General features: G+C 38.6%; 1 protein-coding gene across 1 annotated transcript; it reads right to left on the bottom strand.

The window, feature by feature from the left end:
• Positions 1–2,587: 2,587 nt before the first annotated feature.
• On the bottom strand, positions 2,588–19,284 carry LOC143877891 (Nitrilase/cyanide hydratase and apolipoprotein N-acyltransferase family protein). Its single transcript, XM_077380196.1, has 10 exons — positions 18,924–19,284; positions 17,007–17,123; positions 14,433–14,657; positions 12,948–13,041; positions 11,246–11,320; positions 7,380–7,458; positions 4,063–4,078; positions 3,556–3,636; positions 3,179–3,261; positions 2,588–3,061 (listed from the first exon to the last, which is right to left on the bottom strand). The coding sequence occupies exons 1-10, from the start codon at positions 19,167–19,169 to the stop codon at positions 2,983–2,985; spliced, it is 1,095 nt and encodes a 364-aa protein (XP_077236311.1). The 5' UTR covers positions 19,170–19,284; the 3' UTR covers positions 2,588–2,982.
• Positions 19,285–20,078: the final 794 nt, after the last annotated feature.

Genomic DNA, 20,078 nt, shown 5'->3' with positions numbered 1-20,078 from the left:
ATGTGAAACGGACATATCATATCTACTAGACCCGTCTTGGCCACCCCATGACAACCCCTATCGAATTCTTCCTAATTTCATTGGCCAGAAAAGGATCAAATATCTACGTTAGATTTTATATCCTATGGGCAGGCCCAGATTAGGCTTCTCATAATATAATCTAGTAATCTACCAAGAAATATCTTAAGGTTCGTCAATGCAGAATTCCAAGCACATTGTAAGAAAAACTTTCCTGACAATCTTCTTACAATTTAGAGGGAAATGATATGGTTGTGGTCAATTCAGAGGGATATTATCATAAATCAAAGGTCCCTCTAGGTAAAAATTGAACAGGTTGGCTCAAGTCTATCGTTTTTGTAAGAAAGGGGAAAATTTAGAAATATTTTCCCAAGAAAAGATTTTCCAGAGAGAGTGGGGGCAGCTTTAGTTAAAGGTAGGGGAAACCGAGAAACGTATTGGCTTTAAATGGAAAAGGATGGAAGAAGTTTTGGTGATCCCGAGGAGACACTGAGTTTGAATCAGTCTTCTCTAATTGCTGAATGCCTTTTCTTTACTTTTTCCTTTCCTCAGAACTCGGATCGGATTTTTTATTTTTATAGCTTTAATCGATTAGCAATCGGATAGAATAGAATCGGATCAGAGCAGATAGGGTCCATGCCCCTCTCTCTTTCAGACACACTCTCTCTCTCACGCATGACTTATCACGTGCCCCTCTCTCTCTCATATCATCAAATTCACGTCTCCATATTCCTTTCCTCTCCTTTAATTCAGGTGGGATTCTCTCTATCACAATCTTCTGTCCGTGGGACCCATTTTTCTCTTTCTATTTCTGACGGACTCTGACAGACGAATCAGCCACTCACTCGTCTGAGTCGAATCGGCTCACAACTCGACTCTTCCGTCCTACTACGCACGTAAGGTCACCCTCTCCTTTAATATTTGTTCTAGTCATTTTCTTGGTGAATATTTGTTCTCATGAGTCATGATAGAGCCCTCTTCTTGCCAACGTGTTGTCTAACATGCTCATTGGCAAACTGCCATGGCAAATGAATGGCTCTGTAACTCTGTTTGGATGCTTAAGCATTCTTTCAGTCAGTAAGTCCTTTGGGGGGTGGGGGAGAGGATTTTTTATGCAAATTAAACCCTGGTAAAGCTTAGTAAAACCATGTGCTTTATTCTTTATTGAATGCAAGTTAACAGGGGGTATTACCTAAGAAATTCCTTCCTTTTTTGGGATATTTCGTATGTAAAGGGAAGTCGCATGTTTGTTCTCAGTAGTCTCTAGGGATTTGGATGTTACATTTGCAAACAAACACCACTAAGTAATCCAAAAGGTGCATTTATTTTGCTTAGGTATTACTTGAGGATCCCTTGCATGTGGCATCCAAACATAGCTGAAGTTCAATTTTTGGAGAAACTTGGATATGGACCTTAGCAAAAAGACCCATTTGTCATAAATGGGTCTATAAGATCAAATATCAATTGAATGCTACAAAGCATGTTTGATAGCCAAATGGCTACACTCAAACTGAGGGCCTTGACTACCATGAGACATTTGCCCTATCACAAAAAATTTCATTGTTTGATGTCTATTAGGTAGTGCTTGAGCTAAAATTTGAAGTGTGATAATTAGATATTAATAATGAATTTTAAATGGTGTTTTTTTTTTTTTTTTCTTGAGAATGTTTGTAGGACACCTCCTTTTGAATATATGCACAAGGGGTATATGGTCTCAAACATACTTCTTGACTATGGCTTGCCAAATTTTGTACTGCTCTTGGAGGAGGTAGGACACTCAATCAGTTGCAGTTCATTCTCTTTTCACTCTCAAATAGAAATTTTATGTTCTTGCGTATGCGGATGAAGTAACCGTCCTTCGAATGACTTGAGCATCCTATTGTTGCCCATTCTAAGAAGTTGAAACTCGACCCCATCCACTACGGGATATATAATACTCACTGGCAGGCTGGCACAAGTTAAATTTCTTGCCATGCTAATAAGCAACCCATGGTCGCTCATTCTTCTGCAAAAGTTGAAAACCGCTCTATGGCTATGAGCTGACCCGGTTTAAATATATAGTTCATGATCTTAGTATTTCTCAAACCCTCAAATTTTGGGTTTGTATAATTGCATTTCATCTTCTATATTTTCATTATTTTGTTTCCTAATCCCTACAATTTTGGAATCGCATTGTGTTTGTGTTCTTTATATAACTTGTTGCAGAGAGAAAAATACCCTTCTACACCAATTTTCTATAAGCACAAAATTGCGGAAAAGCAACGATTTAATTTAGGGATGAACTTATCCAAGCAGGATAGCTAAGCCCAAGAACAGATTATCCAAGTATTTCTATTGTCGAGGGTACAGCCCCATTAAAGTGGCCCGGCCCTAAGTGTCGCCCCAAAATCAGCCTTTCACTCCTTTTTTTTGTGCAATTTCAACCCTTCACTCCTTTTTTGTGCAATTTCTGCCTTTCACTTTGTTGTGAAGGGTAGAAATTGCACACAAAAAAAAGGAGTGAAAGGCTGATTTTCAAGCAATGCCGTAATGGAGGTGAAACAATCTCTTAACAATAAATACACAAGGAAGCAAAAAACGGCCTGAAAAATACAAGGGCGACCACATTTAACTTGTCCAATTGCTAGGAACGTCGGACCCATCCATGAAAAGATGGAATCTCATTAATCCATATAATTCATGGTTCTAAATGAAAGTCCACAGTTTCCACTAATGGGAGCACGAAATTGTAGTACCAAAGAGTGTCTCTCTACTGTCTTCCAAACAGGCCACAAGCCTTCTTCCACATTATTGTTGCTCCAGTATTTTCATGAGTATAATGATTATGACATGATAAAAGACGACAATAACGCACCTGTGGAGAGTATGAGAGTTGCATGGCCTCAGATTTTAATCGATACTGCCGACATTTTAAACAGTAGTTATAATTATCTTTATCCAGTCGGCAGCGAAAACTTTGTTGGTCTATTGAGAACTCAACCTTTGGACATCAACCAACTGGTACAGATCCCCTCGCCTTTGCTTCTCTAGCGGGAGGTTCGTTCTGCATAAAAGGGCATCAGGAAGTTTAGATACAACTAAGAAAAGAAGGATTTGACTCGTAAAGAAAGGCATCCATGAAGTGCAAAGTAGGATTCTCCTAATTTAATAAGCATTTAACCTTCTGAGTTCAATGAGTGAATAGTCAATCTCCGCTATGATCATTGCCTCATCATGTTCAGTAGTTGCAATCACTTCTCCAAACTGCCAGGAAAATAGATAAAAAGCAGATTCGATTCTTTAAAACCCAGACATGGACTTTAAAAAACTGAGGAAATGATAAGCACCTCATTAGTTAGCAAAACAAACAAAAGTCCAAAACCAACCCTCAATTAAAAATGTTTATACAAATCTCATTTGAGCTCATGCCATTGGGTAAATAATGGTTTCAGCAAATTTTAGAAACCCAGTTGTCACATAGCTTCGTCTAGAAGGGAATGTTTTATTGTTTTTTGTGATAAAAGGAAATTGATTTTCAGAGTTCTGGTTTCCACTTACTGGTCCAACAAGGGTAGAGTGACCCCAAGCAACGTAACCAGCACCTGCATCTCGAGCAGGTGAACAAGTAGCCACATATAACTGCCATTTGATGACACCCAATAAATTAGATAGCCACTTGATTAGAAAAAATGTTCAGAAAATTAAAGCGAAATTGGCGTCCCAGTCATTCAAACAAAACCAGGAGTATTTTGGTCATCTTCTTTACAACAAATTGTATCTTATTATCCAGCATTCCCAAGAAAATGAAAAGAAAGATATCTAGGCAATGTTATCAATTGCAAGTACATTTCCAGTGAGTTAATCACTAGATTAGAGACTACGGAAGAATTAAACATCGGTTCACCTCTCAAAAATCATGTTTTAAACGAGCATGAAATCTTATAAAGCTTCATCGTAGAAGTCATTTTTTTTCTTCATAATTCTAAGTTGACTGATGAAATAACGATTGAAGCTTATGACTTATCTGCCAAAATAAGGACAAGATGCACAGTTGCATAGAAATACCTGATTATCAGCAGCCCTGGAATATGAAACCAAATACAAGCATCAGTAATCATGAATATAAGAAGTGATGGCAGCTTTAAAAAATTACAAAATTTGCATAATGTAATATCAACATGAGCATTCCATCAAGATCGCCTAGCGAGCAACCCAAAACCGAATGAAAATTAGCATAATATTACAGGAAATGAAGAAAGATACACAGCAAGTGATATCTCACTCAACATAGTACAACATTAAGCTTTGTCCAGTGGTTAAGGGCCTGCTCTTCTCTTTTTTTATTTCATACCAATAAAAGAAAACATTAGTCAAACAGAAGAGCATAAATATTTACAATTGTGTGTGTGTGTGTGTGTGTGTGTGTGTTGGGGGGGGATGAATTATATGTCTAATGCAGTGCATGTATCATGTATAAACATTTATATAAATTACATGTCAAATCTGGTATGTATTGAATTATCAAACATACACAATACCTCTTATCACAAGGATTTTGATGTTGGTAAACCATTACGGGTGGATTTTTCTCTTATGCTGTGGTTTTTTAGTGTATTGGTGCTTATTCTAGCACTTAAGTTTATCTTAAATGTTCATCCTTAGCATGCGTTTCTGTATGCTTCCATGATTTTACCGGATTTCCACCAAAAATTCCATACGAAACCGAAGTGTTTCAAGTTCTTTCACGACCAAAACTGAAAGTTGAAACTGTACCCTTGATTAGAGGGAGCCCTTCTAGAAATTCTCAAGGGCTCAAGGCAAGCCTAGGCCTATGTTGTGCAGATGTCTTGTATTCTGGAATTATACAGGACCTTGACGGGCTAATGCGTGCGACGGACATGCAAGTTGAGCTTCTTGGGGTTTCCGGGGCAGCATCCCAGAAGAAAATTTTAATTTATGGTTTTGCACTAAAGGGTATTTTGGTAATTTCTCTATGTAGTGGCATTGATACATAAGCCACATGTCGGGGTTATGGGTAGCTAGGTTCTTTCTGTTTTCATGGCCAAGAAGAAGAGAAGTTTGTAACCCTAAATTGAACTAGTAGAAACTCTTCTCCGTGGATGTAGTAGGCACACTACCAAACCACGTAAATCTTGTGCTTTCTTGTGTGATTGTGTACCAATGCATCGTTTATTGACGTTTTGTTGCTACACATTGTGTTCAATCCGAGTTGAGAAGGAATTTATTGGTTTCTACAGCCTAAGAGGGGTTTGGAAATAGTTTTCAACCAGAATTTGACGTGGCTCGATTATAACCTATAACTTCACTAGTTGTGTCAGCATCTAGTTCATTCCAAAACAAATGCCTCCTTAGGGCATTAGGCCCATAAACAATAGAGAGCACCAATTTAAGATTCTTGCGTTCGTCAAAAACATGACAGAAAGAGAGTAAAATTAATATCCTCTCAAGGAGTTCTATCTAGCAGCAATATATAAATTCCAAACCATCAGGATCCCCTCATTTTTCCCCTTGTTGGTACATCAGCCCAATTAAAATCCTTGTTGCCCCACATCTGATGGATCATTGCATCAAGCTTGCACTCCTTTGTTTCCTGAATGATCATAAAACAAATCCTCCATCCAGTAACCACTTCGATAGCATCCATATTTTTTTTCATAAGAGTCAAGCCTCCTAATGTTCCAAGATAGGAGCTTCAATAGTTAACCTTCGTTTCCTCTTCCCCTCTTTCCTTATCCTTTTTTTTTCTGTGTCTGAAATACCTTACAGTTGTTTTTGAGCTTCCTGGGGACTTTCCTACTGCTCATGTCCTCCGTAAAGCGAACCCCCAATGACCGTCCCATTTTCAGCACAACATTGCACTTATTCGGCTCAATCAAGCACTCCCAAAAGTCACCCCAAAGAAAGTCAACGCTGGAGGAAGACACCTCTGGCAAGACCGTCTTCACCCACTTCTTTTTCTCTTCCTCCAGCCATTCCTTCCACCGAACCTATTCATCCATCTTAATAGATCACAAAGATTTCACATGGTTGTGATACATCATCTCCCCTATATCCCTTGATGTACCGCCCATACTACATGTTATCTGCCAACTTGCCCTTCTATGCAGTACCTCAATCCCCCATCGTTTCCCTCCCCCAACATAGCCAGAAAACCTGATGCAGAAGGCTCACTCAAGGAGTCAGACTCCTTTATTTCCTCAGGGAAGTCCTCCATCTCCAGCAACCCCATCCAAATTAAAACCTCGGGGTCTATCCTCTGGAAGAGGGAGTGTTGACAACTCAACACCACCCCTTCCCTATCCACCATCTCTACCCTAGGTCGCCACCCTGAATGTGCAACTTCAGGGGTGACTAAAATTGAAGGAGAATGGTTGGGTACCGAACACATACCTGTGTCCTTGCCATCTTTAGGGTATCTGGCTCGAACACATATGCCCCCTTGCTTGGTGAAGCCCCGCCGCTAGGCTCAAAATGAACATTCTCACTCCTCTGCTTTGGGCTTCTCTTCCCACAATACATGTTTCCTTTGTCGATGTTGGCCTCCACAGGGCTAGGATCTCAGATCTTCCCCACCATTACTGCACCATGTGATACATAATCCATACTCCTCTAAGGGGTTCAGAGCTCCTCTCTCATCAAATTGTCCTCCAAGGTCTCTCGGTTCATGGTGATGGGACTCCTCTCCACGCTGCCATGACCACACCAAAGCCACATTCATTCAGTGATTATGGTAATATCGTCCTACCAATTCATATATCGGGTGATGTCTAACTCTATCAGCTGGGAAAATGGTTGGAAAGTAGAACTAAATACCATAAAATATACATATAATTTACACATAAGCTTTTCGCATATAATATAAGTTGCATACCTTCAAGATTAGGAGAATATCAATATTTCCAAAATAACATGAATAACAGAAATTAACTCAACATAAACAATAAACGAGAAAGCCCGTCATATGCAACACCCTTATATATGAACACTTACACCTTATCTATGAAGAAACGGTTCCCCTCCTTTTTTGTACATGAAACACATAAGATAATTCTATTTGAAGACACTCTAAGCCCACAAATAACATCGAGTCCTCCAAGGGAAAAGTTTATCTTGTAGCACAAGTATATGCACCCTCCTACATGTTTCCATGTATGGATGCTACTTTGGTGCACCGAAACCTAACTTCTGAAGAGTGTTGTTTACATACACCACATCCTCCATTTTCTCTCCAGCTCTATTTCTCTATATCCTTTATGAACGAACAGATGCATTGTTATAAATTTTTACATAATGGCATCCATTCAATAAGCAAACTTCTGGATGGAAATTAACAAATGGGAAGTAACAAAATACATCAGTACCTCGCCCTTTGCAGCAATTCCCAGTGCAATGGACCAGTAGTCATATTAAATGCTCCAGGATAACATAGTAAATGAGCACCTGGCATCCAGATCACCATACTCGATTGATCAGTAAAAATCAAACAAAGAGAGAATCAATACTCAACTCAACTAAGCCTTTGTCCCAAACTAGTTGGGGTCAGCTAATGAATCCTTTAGAAAAATTTCATGAAAAAAGAGAGAATCAATAAGGACCAAAAAAAAAACACACTTGCAGAATTCATAAATAGGTAATGGAAAATAATACTAAGATAACGAGAAAAGTGAAAAGAAATTATCACCCCCTTTCATCACTTACATAATTGTATATACTAAATTCTCTTTGACACAGTATATATATTGGGGGGAAAGGAAATAATTGGTCCAAAGAACAGAATTGGTATTGAAACACCAAGGAATGCGATGAGATAATGAGATACGGTACATCACTAATAAATAAAAAAGAGTAAATGCCTATACCATATAAGATCAAAGGCTAATGAAAAGGAAATAATGGGAAAGCCCAAGCAAGAAAATTGACAACTTGGAAGTTTTAGACAACTGCTTTGAAATTATAATGAAGAAACCCATCATTTTGATAACGCCTTTGTCAAATAAATTTAGAAGTTAAACCCAAAGAAATGGAAGAGCAGTTTGGTACTTAATATATATAGATGATTTATCCCACTTTCCTCTACGAATTTTCCATCATAAAGTCAACTACAAATAATTCAACTCTTTATTGGCAAGGTGGTATTTAGATTAGACTAGCACCTTGGCACCACTCATTGTGTTTTGACAGCTTGAAGAAGCAGGTAGCTCACACTAGTAATATGCTAAACAGTATCTATTAGCATAAACAACATCATACTAAGAATAGTATTACCATCAGTACGTTCCAACATCGTTGAATTCAAAGAGAATGAATGCCTTATTAAACATACACGACTGCTCCCCCACTTGGTCATGTCAAGCTGAATTTCGATGGATCTTGCATAGGTAAACCGGGTGGTCTATTGGTATTGGTGGCATTATTAGGGACCATAATGGTCATACCAAAACCATTATTTCTGGTCCTACCGTCCTAGAGGTGTTATCGAACTACTCTAAGGAGAAAGTGGTGGCACTGGTCTTGGATGAGGATCTATCCAAGGCAATTAGTAGAAGCCTTCTATGAATTTCTTTACCAGACGATCTATCCATGGCGATTTGCGCAAGCCTTCGATGAAATTTTTTCAGACTAAGGGGCAGGGTGTTGACTTTCAGAATGTTCTCTGGTCAGCTACCATGGAAACGAACGAGCTTACCTTTAATTGTGTTGCTCATGAGAGGCTTCTTGTTAGTGATGCATTTCTTACTTAAGGCCATGTTCTGGACCTTTTGGCCACTTTCTTTTTGCATTTGTGAAATTGTTAGAAACTTACCAACTTCTCCAAAAGCTTAAGCTGTTGGAGAAAGGCGTTATTTATCTTTTACTCTAACACTCCCCTGCACGTGTGGCCCACTTCGCAAACACGTGGCACATGTGGTCCCACTTTGGGCCGACCATCGCATGTGGATTTTTGCTATCCGGGAGGTTTGAACTAGAGAACTTTGGCTCTGATACCATGAAGAATTTTAGAGAATTTCTATTATTCTTGAATGAATTACAATGGATCTCAAGGTGTGCTTATATAGAGCACATACAAGATAAACATAGAAAGAAATAAGTATAACCAAGGCAAGAGATAATTCTAGAAATCCTACCTACTAAGATTAGCCTAATTGCTAATTTAAGCTAGCTACCTAATCTAGCCAGGTTACCCTATTCAACCCACTTGCCTAATCTAGCACCATGGTGATCCAACGGTGTGAATTCAACATAATCTGATTGTGAGATCTCACATATTCTAACATGCCCCCTCAAACGTATGTGGATTGAAAAATCAACATGTGTTTGATTACAATGAAATTCCCCAATAAGAAAATAAAATTTTCTCCCCATAAGAAAATAGAATCTTTTGATGTGAAGAGCACTGCTGAAGATTGATGATGAATATCCCCTGATGTTGTTGCTGATGATAACCGATACTGAATGCCGAAGAAGACGCCGCTTGTTCATGTGTCGCGAAGAGGGCTTAGAAGCCAGTATATCATAGCCTCAAAGGAGCTAGATGATGCTCAAGCCTCGATGGGTGAGTAGAAATGCGTCACTATGGACCAATGCCGGAATGGGCAAGAAATGGGTCAAAATAGACCAATGCCGGAATGGGCAAGAATGAGCCACGATGGGCAAGAATGGATCACGATGGGCGAGAAATCATGGGTCAGTAATTACCGATCCTCATGGAATTTGACTCTCTCAGACACGAACCTCAAAGAATGGAGGCCTCTCAACTGAGTAGAGTAATCAATTTTAGGCACGCACCTCGAAGAGGTAACTCAACTGAAATAGGACAAAGAAAAAGGGATGGAGAAGGAGAAAAAAAAAAGACAACAAGCGGCTCAGATGACAAATATTGGGACAATACGTGAAAAACAATGCATATATCAAATATGGGGTCTTGAAATAAAATGAGTGCATTAAAAATACTAGGGGAAATATAGAAAATGAAATCAAGGGGTGCATTAATCAAAAGACTGGATTTTGAAATACCAAAAGAAGGTGTGCAATTATGGAGATGGAGAATGACAAATCAAGGAAAACAAAAGGAACGAAAAAGTAGGCAGAGACTACAATCTAAGAGTAGAGAAAGAAAACCTAAGGAAAAAGAGGTAGGATTTGCGCAACTGGTAGAAGTGTAGATGATTGGGTGCAATTCCCAGCGGACGGCTAGATCGGCTGTCCGCCGGAGGACGTACTCACGGATGTTGTGATCAGCAGGTCGCTCGGATCGACCGCTCTGATATAATGTGAAATTGTTAGAAACTTACCAACTTCTCCAAAAGCTTAAGCTGTTGGAGAAAGGCGTTATTTATCTTTTACTTTAACAGCATTGCATTGTTATCCTTGTCCGTTTTTAGTGACCGTCTCGGTTATTATTGGGCTTGGTTTTTTTTTTCCCTCCGCCCAACTAGTTTGGGACAAAGGCTTAGTTGAGTTGAGTGGAGTTTTTGACTTTTTTCTCCTCTGCCTTTTGACGAAGTTTTACCACCATTCGGAAAAGAAAAAAGAAGACCAACCCATTGGAAAGAAATTTCCTCGCATTCAGACCAAATAAACAGTTATCTACACCAAGACAAGCTTCGGTACAACACAACTACATCAAAACAAAAACAAAAATCATTTTGTTACAGACCCTTTAAACTATATAGCTTCCATAACCAACTATGGCAATTGTGTGAGGGTTGAGCCTTATTCAGACAGCACCGTAATAAATATTACATACTACCTTTATAATGATTTGAAATTACAAGAGTATGTCAAAAATACAACAATGCCACCATATAAACTTCTGAATGACAGTACTATATAAACTTTCAAATGACAGTACTTAAAACATTCCTTTGCATTCCTTCTTAAAATGGTTCAAGTCCTTAAAAAAGGGGGTGGCCCAGTGCACGAGGCTCCCATCATTGCGGGGTCTGGGGAGGGCTAGAAGTACGCAGCCTTACCCCTGCTTTGCAGAGAGGCTGTTTCCATGACGCGAACCCATGACCACCAGGTCACAATGGAGCAACCTTACCATTGCGCCAAGGCTCACATTGATATCCTTAACACAAATAAAATTGATAAAAATGTTTGCATTAATCTTATTACCCAACAATAAATAGAAAACGAAAGCTATTCAAAAGATAAATGAATAGAAAACGTACATACCAAAGTAAAAGCATGAATTAACTATTTATGAGAAAAATATTAGAAAGACCTCTGGCTCCATAAAGCATTGCAAGTTCTTGGAACCGAATGTCATAACAAATACCTATACCAATCCGCCCTACATCTGCACCCACAAAGTGATAGTTTTTAATGTGTAGAATGGAAGTATAATCCATAAAACAATATAACATGAAGAAAGTACCAAATATTAATCTAAATCTAATCAAAATAGAAAATCAACTCTCTCTCTCTCTCTCTCTCTCTCTCTCTCTCTCTCTCTCTCTCTCTCTCTCTCTCTCTCTCTCTCTCTCTCTCTCTCTCTCTCTCTCTCTCTCTCTCTCTCTCTCTCTCTCTCTCTCTCTCTCTCTCTCTCTCTCCGTTTAGAAAATCAATTCTCTACACAATAAGTACCAAGGATAAGAAACAAAAGCTGCGTAGAACATAAATATAAGAGATTTGACAAATAAGCATCTAAAAAACAAGTCTGGTATACTTGTAAAGAGAACAGATTTGGCAAAACCATGAGTATAAGAACCAGTAAAAACTCCAACAGGATTAGCAGTACTTTAGTTATTACAAGGATAATGAAGGGCTCGATACACTTTATATTCTACTTAAGTCTATGTATCTCTTGATAATAAATGTCATGGAATGATATTTTATGTTGACACATAATAGTAAGCAGTTAAGCAGTTGAAACAATTCCAAGAACTAATTAAAAATGGTTTCAGCGATTAGTTGCAGCATTTAACTCGAAGTCATTTTTTTAACTGAGTTGAAAATTCAACCACTTGCAAGTACTTGAAGCAGAGTTTCCAGAGCAAATGAGAATAATTCGGCGAAGTACACATTTCAAAACGTTCGAGAGGAAAAAAAGAGTGAATTTTGTTAAAGATATGTGTATACCTTATGTCTTGTACATGTCTAGTTGACTACCCTTCATTAAGGGTAGTTTAGACTTTTGGCTATTCCTTTTATAAAAGACAAGTTAATACGCAATAGTCACTAGAATGCTTTAATGAAAATCAGTGTAGCATTCCCTCAACAGGATTTCTCCTCTTCAATCATTTTATCTTATAATTCCATTATACCCTCAACAGGATTTCTACGCTAATAGAAATAGTGAAACTCCTTTCTCCCATGGACGTAGGCACACTTTCGAACCACGTAAATCTTGTGTTTCCTTGCTTTGTGTGTTTGTGTTTTTTTGCATATCATCTTGTCATCGGTTGCACATCGTGTTAGATCCCTGTTTTTTAGAGATTAGAGATCTCTCGGTTTTCAATATATATTGCATATTTTATATTTTTTCTATAATATAACAAAAGAAAGCATGTGGTATGCTGATTACGTGTATTTGCTTACCCTATAAGGGTTTCGGGTTCAAATCACATTATCTTGGTTTTTCATACAAGCAGCCACTATATCTAATTTTATGGAAATGGATATTTCAGACCCTTTTTCCAGAATCTCCATCCCTATTTGTTTTTCTTTTCCTGAAAAGTCAAATAAAAGAGGGTGGAAATGCAATCATTTTTAGGAGTAGGTTTTATAACCAGTCAGGAAACCAAGCAATTCTGTTTTTGCCTTGTCATTAATAGAGGCCAAAAACTGTTTCCCACATTTTAAATTAAACGGGAAACTTGTGAAAAAGCTATGATTTGCGGACACGGACAAAAGTGTCACGTGTCGACACGGAAAGATGATGCCTTAAAACTGTGAAGGCCTTCATGCAAGTAAGCAAGCCAAACCTGTATCTACAATTGTAGGCTTCTCCCCTGCTGTAAGAGTCTTTGATTCCTTGAAGGTAATCTTCCCCGGAATGTCAATGTCAAAAAGATGTATCTGTAACTCAACAACACAGCCCCTACGTCAGAGATTCTATTCCAGCAAACTACATCACAAGGACCATTCAATAAAGATGAGCTGAAAATAAAAAAGATGTAGCACCTGAGCACGGATACGTTGATACATACAGGAATACGGATTCGTATTCTCAGGATAATTATTTCCATCTCCGAATCAAGAGCAACAAATATTATTACATTTTTCCTAATCAAAACCAATCAAGTTACATAGAGAAATGGCTGTTCAAGCAGATTTTTAAGACAATGTTTGCTCCCATTCTTACAGGCCATAATGAAGATACTTACCCTGTGGATTCTAACAGATAATTTTAGTGAGATCTGGTATTGTTTTTTTTCTAGCCAAAGTCTGTTAAGGGCATTAAGAAAAGCCCTACAAAAAGATAAATCGCGCAAGTGTTTGGTGATCACAACATTGATATCACGGGCCATCACTAGAGACTCTAGTGTGTCTAGGTCCCATTCGCAAGATCGATCTGTGCAATCAATCAATGAATTGGAGAAATTGTTGAATCTAAAGTTTAACAATCATGTTCAGTTCGTGGACAATGCCAGAAACAAATATCCACAAATATGTGCGTTTTAACTCATCAAGGGTCACAATCAAGGGTCACAGTGGATACCCATCTCAAAAAAGAGATTTGACTAGCAAGACAGTCTTTTGATTAAACAAAAAGGTCAAATGCACCTTACATGCACCACAATCGCACAAGTGTTTGGTGAACCCACCATTGATATGGTGGGTCATCACTACAGGACCTAGTGAGTCTATTTCCCATTAGCAAGATCAATCCATGCAATCAGTCAATGAATTGGAGAAAGTCTAAAACGAAGACTTTGCCATCACCCTTGATCAAGGGGAAAGGACCAACAAATGATGATGGGACCAGGTGCAACTGGCAGGACTCGTAATGGCCGACAAGATTCATGGACCTGATCACAGTACACATGGCATTGGATCCCTGTTGTACAATGACTGTTTTCCTTGATGAAAGCAGCCACAGTTCAAAAAGATTTTCTCTGCTATAAGATAATTAAGAACAAGAAATTATAGGACATTAAATAACAAAGTGCTTTTAGGAACCTAACAGTGATGTTTAGCCTCCAATGATCCGCTAAAAAAACTGGAAAAGAGCCCAGAGGGTCATCCACTCACCAGGAATCAGTAGAAACATCAAACAAGACACTACGTTGTAGTGCTGCGCAAGGCTAAAAATACTAAAAGGTTTGGCCGAGGAAACATTGATTTTTAGCTTCATAATACAAGAGATCCATGCTCACCCTTCAAGTATACCACAAGGAAAAAGGAAGAAAATAATGAATTTCATGTTCTCATACCATGTAAACCCTGCAAAAGAAAACACTTCATACCTTTCTGTGTTTGGCCTTAAGCTTTCCATCAGTACCAAACACACAGCATGTATTGTACAACCGATCACCAGAACGTTCTGGTATAGAGCCACCAACTATTGTAATCTTTCGAATGCGAGCAACTTCAGACAGCATTGAAGATGATGGAGATGCATCACCACCAGCATCAATATCCTCTGCATATACTGGAAAGCTATCGTTTGAATATGGACTATTCCAAATTTCCTGACATGAAAGAGATCACCATAGTAACAATATATCTTCCCAAGTAACGCAAGAAATTCCTCCAGCAACAATGTCACAATGAATGTAAAACACAAACAGCACAAACCTCTCTAGAAAGAGTAAGCATGATTACTATTTCATAAGCAATAAGATAGCACCAACCATTGCTATAGATATTTCCAAACGAGCGGGCGTATGATATAGGATTGATTTTTAGTGGCCTACATGTATTGGCATGGAATTTCATCTTCAATCGGTGTATTAAATTTCCACATGCATTGAATATTCGTTTAAAACTTCTAGGAGGTAGCAGTTTTAATAAGTTTTCTTTAACGTTTTAATGTATTTTTTAAATGGTTAATATTTTAATGTATTATTTTTTGTAATGGTAATAATTTTATTAGAATAAGGCACAAAAGAAGAACAACGCCGAAACAAAAGCGAAAGTGAAGATACAAAAAAAGCCACAAGGGTCGGTGATCAACCACCTCCAGAGTCGCTATCGCAAAACTAGAGCGAGCAAGCCGAACCATCACACCGTTACCATAACAAAAAGCATGCTGGAAGGACATGGCATGACCCTAATAAGTGTCAAGAATCTCTTTGATGGCGTTCGAAAATCTCCATAGGAATTCCTTACCCCCCTTCACCCATCTAATGACGTTGAGGGAGTCACCCTCAACTACCAAAGTATCCAGGAGGGAATGGTCCATGAGACGAATGCCTCTCGAAAGGGTCTGGACTTCCTTATTTGAATCAGTCTCCCCAATAGATCAGAGAGAATCCACATGACCAAGCTATCAGAGCCATGCAAAAGACCCTCAAAGCGGGCAAGACCCGGGTTCCCAAAGCTAGAAACATCAAAGTTTAGCTTTAAAAAGCAGGAGATATGGGGAGACCACCTGGGAGTAGTCGGATGCTCCATCTGAATCCAGCTCAATCTAACCGCGTCACAACTCCCAAGACATTTTAATGTAATATTGTTGATTATTTTCCTCAGTAGCATCGTAGTTTCTTTCCTATGCATGGACTTTCGTGCCATCCTCTAGCCCTTGCACCAATATCCTCAACTTAACATATAAAGAATGTCTAGATTGCATGTCTTAAATGCTTTTCTCACCAAACGCATTAGTTAACTGCAAAAGACAATGTGTGAAGCATAAATTCATTTTGGTAAGTCATTGTCATTGGTAAAAGATGAAGTAGAAGCTTGCTGGGGTGTAGTGTGTGTTGTGGCATCTGGTAACTCTATTTTTATTTACAGTGAGCACTTTAATAATTTATATCCACAATGGACACATTCATATTAATTATTAAATATCTAGAAAATAAAATTTGTCAGTTCATATTAAATATCTAGAAAATAAATTTGTGAGTCTCTTTAATAATTTATGTTTTAATTGTGAGAGTGAAAACTACAAAGTATTCGAATTTCATTGTCATTTAAATTGTGCTGCGAAATAATTTCTATGCATTGGCGAGGTTATCAACAATTAATTTCTACCTTCCCTAGATAAAACGTATAACCTATGAAACTTATATTGCTACATTCTATCATAGAAATAAAGTCGCACAAGGAGTACATTGAGGATAAATTGTTGGGAAGCAGCCAATGACACAACATAAGATATGGGCGATAAGGAGGATACAATCAATGAAGGGATTGCCGACGCTTCAACAGAAAATTTGGTTCCTCCCATACATTCAAACGCTCAATGAAGATTTGTTTGAGTTAATAAATTGTTGCCATTCAAAAGCTCAAGCCTAGGATTGAAGATGGATTGAATGGGAAGCTGGTGGGAGACCCGAATCTGCCCAATGTAAATTCAGGTAACATGGGGGAGGACACGGAATCCTGGTGGTTTGTCATGCATAGGGATTTGGAGTCAATTAGTTCAATAACCTAAAATTTTCTAAATGTACTTCAACAACTTTGTTCTAAATTTTGATTCGGTGCATGTTAATTGATGAGCAGTAGTGTAGTAATGAATTGAACTTTTAATAGATATCAGATTGCTAAAAATATATATATAAAAACTTGAATCGTAAACTTCATTAAAACATAGATAGCTTTAGATTGATGAGGCACAAGATGTGCAAATATGTAAAGCATAATTTTCCTATAATGAGATGAATACTCTCAATTTTCCTATAATGAGAGGAATACTTTTCAAGTGCTTGAGCAGGTTCCTTCCCTATGAAGTATGAGCTCTGTCCAATAATTAGAAAATAATGGTGTACTTCAAAAAATTGCAGCTTAAATTTTGCATGTAACCTAGCACAAGTCTATGAAAGCCCATGAACATAATTTGAGCAAAACACCTCAGAGATCTAGTCTGTATAACTTACAGGTAAGAGAACAAGTTGAGCACCCTTTTCTGTAGCCTCCTCTATTGCTTTGCGAGCATGAGCAATGTTTCTCTCCTTATCTGGAGTTACCGAAAGTTGGCAGAGTGCGATTTTAAACTGAAATAATAAACCGGAGTGTCAATGTTTGATGAAGACAATTTAAATTTTAAGAAATCAACAATGCCCTTCATTTCATTTCAAACAGAAGACCATAACTTGTTATCATAATGATATGTGATAAAAAGAAGTTGCACAAAACTGATGGTCCAATCATACAAGCCAATCGAATGATTAACTAGTTCTCTTTTTAAGACCTCTCAACATGGATCTCGTGACCAATTCCCCCCAATATAAAACTACAGTAAGGCCAAGGATCAAATACTCAATGTAACCTGACCTAAGTTGTAAAATCTGTTTCATTCGCCGTTTCATTCTGGCCACAGAAACGGTATGCTTCGGTGTTTCGGCCGTTTCGTTCCGCTTCCAGGAGGGAATTTTTTTTTTTAAATAGTTAACAATATGGAAAAAATCCAAAAAAATCAGAAATTATTAGAAAATTATAAGAAACAATTAAATGAACCAAAGTTGGAGCCTTTGGAAGAGGAAGAGATCGAAGAGATAAGCCCTTTGTCTTGTATGTAATTTTCAAGCTTTGCTCCCCCCCTTAGAGAAATGATCTTGATCTTGATCTTGATCTTAGATGTGGGAAAGAGTGTAAAAGTGAAATTAGAAGAAGATTAGAGAAGCTTGAAGAGCTTAAAAGAAGATTAGAGTAGATCTTAGTTGGTGGGAAAGTGTAAATGAAGTTTGTAAAAGAAGAATGTGGAAAAACAATGGTTAAAGGGGTATATATAGGCTTGTGGATGCAAAAAGATGGAAAATACCCTTCCAAAGGCTATAAAACGGTCATAAAATCAGGGTAGAATCGTCAAAAAATACTCCCAACGGCTATAATGGCATATAGTGTAATTTTTCAAATTTTTCCACATTTTCAGGCATTTTCTGGCGAAACAGGGTGGCGAAACAGGGTGTTTCGCCCGTTTCGGACTGAAACGGACCGAGAAACAGTCCGAAATCCAGAACGAAACAAAATCCAACTGCATTTCGTTCCGGATTCCGGAACGAAACGAGATTTACAACTTAGAACCAGACCAACCATTATGGTGATTCAATTCGGTTAACCTGACACCAACCCAGCTTATCATACTTTAAAACATTGACTTGAGATAGTGTGGAACCCTACATCCAGTTGGGAACTTTTTCTCCAGCATATTAAGTTACTATAATGATCCGACACACCAGTGCAGTTTCTTATTTCATATCTTAAAACCACCAATGCCTCCTGACATTCATAAAATTATAAGTGAAATCCGAATCATAGTCCAAGAAGACGTAGGCCATTTGGTTCATTGCAAATTACAATTTAAATAATTTCTAAGAAGCACTCACCCACTGGATCAAAAGCCTTATAATACAAAGCCCATGTAACACATCAAACCCCGCAAAGACATAATAACCAGACAATATTCAATAAAAAAGTAGAGAAATTTCAGAATCTCCTGTCACATCATAACATCTCAAAACTTGTGAAATATTACAGACGAAAACTGTACGACAAAAAAAATCTCAGAGGAAGAACTATACTACACCCTAAAACCACCGACTTAATCATAGACGAAAACCAAGACACTCTGTGGGTGAAGAAGAGATGTGGATCAGAAATGATTTTAAAGGGAAGGGTCTATTACATCTGCTCTCTTAGATATTGTGTGTAGTGGAGTTCTCTATACTCGATTGTAATATTTTTCTTCATTAAATTCTGGTAGGGGTCATGCCTAACCCCAGCTTGCCCATAAAAAAAAGCACCGACTTCGACAGGAGAACGATATGGAGAGAGGAATAGAAAGGAGAAAATACCTTGGATATGGGAGGTGGGGGCAATTGAAGGGCGGGAGGAACCCTAGCTTCCTCTGGCTTGTAAGCAGAAGCCATTGCAGAGATGGGACGTCGGAAAGGAGTTATTAGCTTCGTAAGATTAGGGTTTCTCACGACAGGAGAGAAGAGAATGTTTGGGAATGAGATGGGAGCGTTGAGGTGAGAAACGGAGGAGAAGAGACTTGGCGAGTGAAGGGCTGAAGAGAGAAATGCGACTCCACCTCTCATTTTCCAGGCATGGCCCTACGCTGCACTCCTCCACCACTCACTCTTGTGCGTTTTTTGCGATCTGGAACGCGGTTGGGTGCGATTGTGTTATGTACCTAACCAATACCACAAAAAACAGCTCTAGAACCGCCGAAACACGTTGCGCTTAGGCACGGAACTTAGGAATCAAATGCATCATGGCATGGCATGGCATAGCATGGCAGGTAGTTCTTAAGAAAATGTGGCAAGAAAACGCCCCAGCATACCCCTTCCAAATAGCTTACTATGTAATTCACAAGTATTGAGCACTCTGAGCTCTTTGCCATAGTGTCTGTCGCTCATATGTGCCGAGCTTTGGTTCTCCCTCCCTCGCATGTTCCGAGTTAGGGTTGGTTTTGTACTTTTATTGGATCATCTTTCTCTTTATCCAATAAATCGGTAGGAGTTCCCATTGAAACCCATCTTAACAAAAAAAAAAAAAAAGGTCGTGTACCTAGGCAGGCCCCACTTGGTACCATAACATACCACAACGATTCCGCATACTATGACGGCTTTCACTCTTACTTTTTTCCGGGTAGCCCTTTCCACAAGTCGCTACTTCTGCACCAGCTCACTACGTAGCAACTTCACTTTGGCAGCTTTCACTCTGGCTTTTTACCAGATAGGCCTTTTCATGTGGTCCTCTCCACAGCCCATACCTAAGCTGGCCCCCACTTAAGCCTGTAACATCACCCCTTTCGCGGCTCGAACATGGCACATGATGGCTACTCTAATACCAAATGGTAGATACCTAACCAATACAACAAAAGATTCATAAGTGCAGTTACGCATTAGGCTAGGCCCTTTAAATCTGTTTGGATGCTTGAGCATTCTTTTGGGAAGTAAAGTATATGGAAGGCAAGATTTTGGATGTCATGCTAACCTTGGGAA

This window comes from Tasmannia lanceolata, unplaced genomic scaffold, assembly GCF_043159265.1.
Source record: "Tasmannia lanceolata isolate RefF3 unplaced genomic scaffold, GAP_Taslan_0.1 ptg000005l, whole genome shotgun sequence".
NCBI lineage: Eukaryota > Viridiplantae > Streptophyta > Magnoliopsida > Canellales > Winteraceae > Tasmannia > Tasmannia lanceolata.
This window is presented reverse-complemented; position numbering and strand designations above follow the sequence as displayed.